At 44.2% G+C, this 8035-nt stretch overlaps 1 protein-coding gene across 1 annotated transcript in view; it reads left to right on the top strand.

Moving 5' to 3' along the window:
• Positions 1-1213: 1213 nt before the first annotated feature.
• Positions 1214-8035, top strand: part of NUDT14 (nudix hydrolase 14) — a 62150-nt gene continuing 55328 nt past the window's right edge. The window contains exon 1 of the mRNA XM_040600757.1: positions 1214-1395. Within this exon, the coding sequence (XP_040456691.1) occupies positions 1315-1395 (81 nt within the window). The 5' untranslated portion in view covers positions 1214-1314. The remainder of the gene's footprint in view (positions 1396-8035) is intronic.

Genomic DNA, 8035 nt, shown 5'->3' with positions numbered 1-8035 from the left:
AAGCATTCTGCAATGTAAGTGCTGCCTCATTTACTTCTTAGCGAGTTTTGCAGTTACTGGATCTGTTCTTCTTAGCCATACTGCTAAGATTAATGCCACATGACACGATAATAAACTTTCATAGCGATGCAGTGGAAGTAGATTAGGATTAGAAGAGAAAAAAGAAACATGCAAGAAATTTCAGATTATTCTCAGTGTGGTTGATATATTGACAAAATAATTTGCTTTATATAGCAACTAACATCTGTACACTGGGAAATCTGCATGGAAAGTAAACACAAACAAGAGATAATGAGCACTACGAATTGTGAACTCACAAAACTAGAAAATCATTTGCAGGAATATTAAAACATCAAGGGGAATCTAACCTAAGGTTGCATAACAATGATCAAACTCCTATGAAAATCAGGAAATCATTAAATCTAATAGTGATTTGTTTTAAAAAAAGGAACTTAAAGGGAAGAGGGTAATTTTTTGTAACTTTGTTGCTGAAGCAGCCAGATGAGTTTACTGAAGCTGCATTTATTGCTCTGCCACAGGCTGGGTCGCTGCTGGAAGCTGACCCTGAGAGGGAAAGTTTAAGAAGCACCAAATGACTGACGCATCGCAGGCTACCAATGAATAAAACTCATGTTTTTGACATGAAAACACCACGCAGTCAGAAGAGATTGTGCTTTTAACACAAAGGTCCTTCTCCTGCAAAATCTGACCTATGTCCAGGTTCAGGACGACTTGTGGCAAAATCCAGTAAGCAGGTTGTATCAAGTCTCAGAGGGAGACCGATTTCTAGGAGTGCAACAGCACCCCGTGAATTTTGGCGTAATGTGTGGAAGTAACTGCCCCCCCCCCCCCCGACAACCTTCGCCAAACTTTTGAGAAAACTCCATCACAAATGAGCGTTTTTGCGGCGTAAAGGCGACAAGGCCCCTCCGTGCTGCAGCTGTGGCGTCCCCGTGTTCGGGGTGAAACCCAGCTCCCGGCTCTGCGAGGGAGGAGGGCGCCGCAGCCCCGGGCTGTCAGCGTGCGCCGGCCGGCCGGGCAAGGGGCCGCCGGGCCCCGTACCGCGCCGGGAGCCCGACCCTGCGCAGCAGCCGGCGGCCGCCCGCCCGCGGCGCACCGGGGCCCTGCCGCGCCCGGCCCGGCCCTGCTCTGCCCTGCCCTGCCCTGTCCGCCGCCCAGGGCCCTGCCCGGCCCGGCCCTGCTCTGCCCGGCCCTGCTCTGCTCGCCGCCCAGGGCCCGGCCGCCGGCGGCTGCGCGCGCCTCTCCCCTTCCTCCTCCTCCTCCTCCTCCTGGCGGCCGCTGACCCCCGCAGGGATGGAGGCCATCGAGGAGCTGGCGCTCAAACCCTGCACCTCCTCCCTCTACCTGCGGCCTTTCCGCCTCTGTTACCGGCAGGTGAGTGGCGCCGGCAGCTCGCCCCTTGGCGCCCGCCCAGCCCCTTCCCTCACGGCCGGGCCATCCCATGCGCCCGCCCCTTCCCTCCGCCGCGGCCGGGCGGCGGGGCCTCCCCCGCTGCGGTGCGGCACGGGGGGCGGGAGGCCGAAGGAGAAGGGCCGGCCGGCCCGCGGGCCCTTCTGGTGTCCTGGCACCCCCCGCCCCCCCGCCTCCGCCATTTTGGGACAGTGGCAGTGTCGCCGGAGCAGCGCGGGCCTCAGCCTCATGGCGCCCTCCCGGCCCGCACCGCCTGGAACCGCCCCTCGGGTGGCTGCTTCGTCCCTGCCCGCCCGCCTCAGCCTCCCCTGGCGGCGGGGAAGGTGGGCTCGGGGTGGGCAGTGCAGGTAGCCCGAAAGACCGGTGCCAGTGGAGGGCACTGCTTCGTGGTGTGCCACCGCTCCAGCTCCTCTGTGGGTGCGCCGTGCCCCCGGGTGCCCGTCACCTCGCCGGGGTCCGGGGCTGTCTCTTTAACCCTGTTCTGGTTTTTCAGTTCGCCTTTGAGCGGGCCACCTCTTGATTTGGGCCTTGTTTTGGTGCTGGTAGGCTGCAGGTCGAGCTCCTTGCTGGCCAGCTCTCGGCGCAGCAGGTTGTTACATGGACAAGTGACGCCGCTGCTGTGCCAGGCCAGCCTCAGTGCCGGCAGGTGGGAGGTGGGGAAGGAAATCCCTGTCCTTATCGTGCTTCTGTCAGTGTGAGTCACCTTTCACCGGAGCCCAGGGAACAGATACCTCCAACAGTGGCAGGAGTGCAAGATGTGGAAGGAAAGTTGCTTATCGCAGCGTAATGTGCCGCATGTTCCTCGCATGTTTTCTGTGGACGAGGTCGTGCACCACACGGGTTGTTTCTCTAGCTGGCGATGCAGCATTAGCTGGTCCAGGGTGAGCTTCTACCCAGGTAGAGGGGTGGAAATGGAAATGCAGAATTCAGACAGCCCTAGAAGTGCATGCTGCAGACCACGTCTTCTCTTATTCCTTCTGTGCTTTGCTTCTAAACACATTGGTTGAAAAGGCAGAAGAGGGAATGTATATGGAGGAGGTGTATCTAAGTCAAGCAGTGGGATAAGATACAGAAAAGGAAAAGCAAGGGTTCAGATAGCTTGCATCAAAGCAGATGAATGGATTTTTTAACCTTTTTTGATAGATTTTGTACATGACTTTCCTGAAGAAAGCTCTCTCCCCATTGGTTGGGATAAGCAAAACATTTTGATTCGTGAACAGTTAAAAGCTTTACACTGAATTATTTCTTTTTAGTTATCAGAAGAAGACCTGAAGAACATTCTTTCATGTACTGATTTTTTGCTGGCTTAGTTTATAAGTGACAAGTCTTATTTCTTAATTTCATTTTCATTTCTGAGTCATGCTTTACATGAAAAATGGGATTTAATTAAACTGCACAAAACAGTATTAGAAAATTACACCTACTTGAATACAGGTGCCTTAAATGTGATGGGTATGGTAAAGATGAAATAAGGATGTGTTTGGTCACGTGCTGTGATTTGACAGAGACTAGCATTGCCACCAAAAGAAGTAGCTTTGACCCTTCTGCACATCTTGCTACTTCCTCTCCTTGTGCAAGTGTTTGTGCAGCAACATAGTGTGCTGGATCAAGGATCTGGTCCAGGTCAAACCTAATCTGGCCAAAAAAAGAAGTTAGTTTTAATCTAAACAGGGTGTCTTGATTCGATTCAAATGCTTATGCTGGCAGAGAGGAGGTGGTAATGTGGTGGTTAGGGATGAGTGTTTGGGGGCTGGCTGAGGGCAGAGATTGTTTCTCTTGGCTGTAGTACTGTCTTAGAATGAACGTGAAAATATAGTTTATATGGCATCTGTACAGAAGCTGGCTTGGGTCCAGCCTACTGAGAGCATACGCTCAACGAGTGCACAACTGCCTGCACCTGACCTGAGAGACAGGCCCTAAGTTTATTAAAAAACATATTTTGCATTTGAAAACTGACTTACTAACCAGAGGATGTACTAAATAGTTTTAGTCATTTGACTTACTGTTGCAAAGGTATTTAGGCCTGCTGAAAACCCCACTAAATACCGGAACAGTTAAGTGTCTAAAATCTGAGTGTTAGGTGCCCGATATGCTTAAGAATTTTTGAAAATTTCACCAGTCATCTAAAACTGAAAACTATTTCCAAAATCTAGCCCTTGATCTTAAGGGTTTTATGCTGAGTAGGTCTTCCCCTAGTCCAAAGTTTTTTTTTATTCACTAGCTGGAGAAAGAAAAGAAACTTCTTCTCAGTTCCTAATTGGTGCTTATCTTGGTGTATCTTAGAGTAAAATTAGTTTCCCCCTTCCACAAATTCCCTGCACCTGCTTGCTGAACTAAACCCAAATCTAGTAAAAAAGTCTTTCTGAGTAACAGAACAATCTGAATGAGGAAAACTTAAATAATGGCATTTGTTGCATTGTGAAAACTGAAACTATTTTGGGTAATTTATGCAGTATGTGGCATCATGCTGTAACTGGAAGGCTTGGGGTGATCTTACAGATACATTTTGTGAAACTATAACATGTTCCCTATAATTCATTGTAGTCTGAATAGGATTCATTGATGCATTTTTTTGTGTGTTTTATAATATTGATGAAGGATAATTTGGGCCTTGAAGATTGAAATCTTCAAAGCTATTTTCAAACAGATCCATTCCTATAAATAGACACTGATATTCAACATAAATTCAACATCCAAGGACTTCTATAGAGTAAGAGGTTTTTATTTTATTAGTTTGGTTTTTTACAACTACTGTTTTTCTGTACAAACAGGAAATTGAAAGAATTCTTGCATACAACATGATTTTAAGATTATTTTTAAGCATTCATGAACACTTACATTACAGCATTGATTTTTAGACGTTTCATCATGAGTACATATGTTACAACATTGATTCCTAGACATTTCATGTAAAAATTATGCTACTTGAATGGAGGTAATTTGGATCCCATTGCTATCGCTAAAACAGTTAGGTCTTCAGCAGTTAAACATTAATTAGATACAGATGATTTATATCAGTTTGCTAGTCTGATTTTATCCATTCAGCCTGCTGCCCCCCTGACTTGTAAACCACTGCTGTTCTAGCAGGTTTATGGACCACCAGAAATCTGCAAGACCTCAGAACAGGATCCATTTGAGGGGCAAAATATAAACAAAATGCTGAATAAATACTGTTGTAAACCCACACAGATTAATCATCTGAAGAAGATTGTGGTCACACCTGATCAAGAGTGGAGCCAGAGACTCATGGTTGTCTACCTGTTCTCAGAGGCACTTCACACATTCAAAATTTCAGGCTGAAAGACTGGATTACTGTTTTGGCCAGTAGAGTGTTTTTCTTGGGTATCTGGATGTTCAGACAGGGAGTTGTGAACACATGCAGGGCAGAGGTGTATGTGCTTAGGTGATGTCAGGCGCTTGCTATCATGTTAGAAAACTCCAGCAGTGTCTGAGGTTTGTGCTCAAGTCTCAAGTTCCCCGTGTTCTAAGAGCTTGAGTTGTCCTTTGGATTGAACCTGTTATATTTGGTTACATATAGAAATACTCTTCCAAAAGACTGGGAAAAATGCATGTTTCTGGCTATTTAGCTGTAGTGAGGATTGTTGGAAATCATAGAAGTCCCTGAAGTTAGAACAGTTTGTATCCGTGGTGGATCTGCTCTTCCATGAGAGGGTCGTGAGATCCTTTCATATGAGGTCTTTCATCATCCTCTGCCTTTACCCACTCATATTTTAAATGTAAGTGATGAGCTCTGAATGGTTCCTATAGAGCATAAAAGTAAGTGTACACCCTTCTGAAAGAATTCTAGGTTTTGAACCATGTGGATTGAGGCAACATGCAGCTTGGTGTTAGGCATCCAAGCTATGGAGAATAGCCTGGCTCACCAGACAAATCACTGGATCAATAACTTTTTTAAATTATTGATTCTGTCATCGTACAGTGCAAAGGTAGAAATGGAAGTGCAGTAAAGGAGTCATGGAATTCACCAAGCTATAGGCAGATGTGGTTAGGGTCAATATAGAGGGGTAAGATACAGTTTAAAACTATGTTCTTCAAAATAGGCATCTAACGGCTCCTCAAAATGGACCTAACTTTCTACTTGGGCTTTTCAGCTATCAACTCTTTTCTCCAGGTGGGACACTCAGTCAAGTAAGCCATGTTGTTTTATATGTGGTGGCCTGAGGGTGAGAGATAGATAAGGTACCTTGCTTAGTTTGATGAATATTCTCCTAATTTTGTCAGTAGGAACGCTGTTTACAAACTTTTGTTCTGTTTGGTACTGAAAGAAGAAAATTCATTTTGCTTACATATAGGATAGCATCTGGCTAGTTTTAATGTGTACTTGCCCTCAAAGTGCAAATTGGTTTGTTATCTAAAGTGGCTTGCTTTTTCTTTTGAAATATGTGTCACCTCCTGAAGGAATGGCTTCTTTACCAGGAACTCCTTGGTAAATCTCTTTTCACTTTTTCCTACTGAAGTTTTTCTGCTTTTCATAAATAATTTATTCAAGAGACCAGAGGGATGGCTAATGAGAGATTAACTCAATGCCCAAGGGCTAGGGCATTTCCCTGGGATGTGGTAGAGTCAGGCTGCAAGATCTTGCTTCAATTAATACTGCTTCCCACATCACAGCAGAGTGTGCTCACTGCTGGGAAGCACATTTGTGTGTAAATCTTCAGCTCTCTTTTGTGTGTGTTAGCCAGGCACTGGCCTGTATATTAGACAGACACAAAAAAACCAACAACAGGTTTAATAATTCTGCTGGGTCTAAGTCATGAAGTAGACTCTGAGTAGTAGTAGTTGAGCAGAGTTAGGATTTGGGGCATCATTAAGTACCCAAATGGGAATTTGGATTCAATGTAGTCTTCTGAAGAAATCAGCACCTGAGCAGGGATTTCAGGGGTTCTGCATGTTGGCTTTGGACCCTCAGACAGGTCTTTGACAGACTGAGCTCTGGTGAATCTTGTAGTAATCTAAGAAGTTACTGCATACAATTGTTTGTCCCCGTGCTAGCAATTATTACCCTCTGAGGATCAGCAGAAAGGAAAGTAATTTTGCTCCAGCTCTTACTCTGCTGTTCCAGTTCAAACCCACCTCCATCTGCCCTTTAATCGAAATTACTGGGCTTTGTATAGAACTGAGCGAATTGCCTTTGCGTATTCTTTTTGGTGACCTCTGTGCTGGGGATGGTATCCTTCAAGGGGAGGCAGAGCATCAGCTGGGGTAAGCATCTAGCTGGGGGAATAATGTCTGGGAGCTGTTACAGAAAATTTTGCCCAGAAATCACATATCAAAGCCTTTGTGGATCTAGCCCAGACTCCTATAGCTTTGTTTTTGAAGGTGGTTCTGGCTAGGGAGCTCTTGCCACTGTTTCCTTGCATTTTGTAACATATATTCTGCCCAGAACTTTGCTACTAGACTAATATCAACTGTCAGTAGTGTTCCCAATATGTCTGCAAGTTTGTATTCCAAATCTGTGGAATGGTGAATGAGTATCTGTTTCAGTGATGTGGGATAAACCTCAAAAACTCCATGCATATCAACTGAATCTTACAGTCAGTAGTGGTAAATTTGAATTATTTGGTCTTTTGTGAGCTTCGCATTCCTTGCGCAATTCAGAGTAGTAGTCCAGTGCCTGTGCATCACATTTCCTCTATTGATTTAATGTTTAGAATCATTCATTAAATAAAAAACATGAAAAATGCGCTATTCAATTTCATTTTAATGTATGTTTTCATTCAGTGTTAAGGGAATTCAATTATAATCTCTTGAGTTTTACAGTCATTCTAAAGTATTTTTTAAGACTATCGTAGATTTTAACACATCATGAACTTTGTAATGGGTAGAAAATGTACTTCAGGAGTAGTGTGCTATTCATCAGTGAAGAAGGAATTTCGTATTTCTAATCTTAGATTTGCTACTGCTTTCTTTTGTGACTATGAGCAACCACTGTTTCTGTGCCTTAAAATTTAACTGTCTTGGAGATGTCATGAAGATTAAAATATGTATACATGCAGAAAGAAGTGAGGTCTGTATCATTAATGTCATGAAAACTTTGAAGACAAAAAAGCAAAGCAGTGCAGCGTTACAATAATATTAACAATCTGATTTTGCATTCAGAATTTTTTTAATATGGTAATAGCAACATTAATGTGCCCAGCTGCCTGAAATATTCTCTGGAACTACCGTCTACTTTTTTACAAACACAGAACATTCTTTTCTATTTTGACAGTTAAAAATGATGCTGTTGAGGGAGTAAACAGATTTTTAAGTTACCTGTTCAAACAAGTAAGTCTTCTGTTGAATCTTCAAAAGTCTGCAGTAGTAGGAAATATGCTACTGAGTAATACGTTTATTTGCAGTTCATTTTTTCAAAGCAGTAGTGCAATAAAAAGAGATGCCGCTTTTGCTGCAAAATTTGTCTCATTTTCTTCAACTTGTCAAGTCTTTTATGTCAGTACATAGTATTAATCTTAAATGCAAACGTACCACTTCTAGCTCAGGAAGTCACTTGAGCTGCAGATTGCAGGACGCTGAGAGTGTTTGAGCAATATATTCTTCCTTAAGCATGTTGGCTTCTGTCAGATGAAGGATCCTGAATGAG

The sequence above is a fragment of the Falco naumanni genome, chromosome 7, assembly GCF_017639655.2.
Source record: "Falco naumanni isolate bFalNau1 chromosome 7, bFalNau1.pat, whole genome shotgun sequence".
Lineage (NCBI taxonomy): Eukaryota > Metazoa > Chordata > Aves > Falconiformes > Falconidae > Falco > Falco naumanni.
This window is presented reverse-complemented; position numbering and strand designations above follow the sequence as displayed.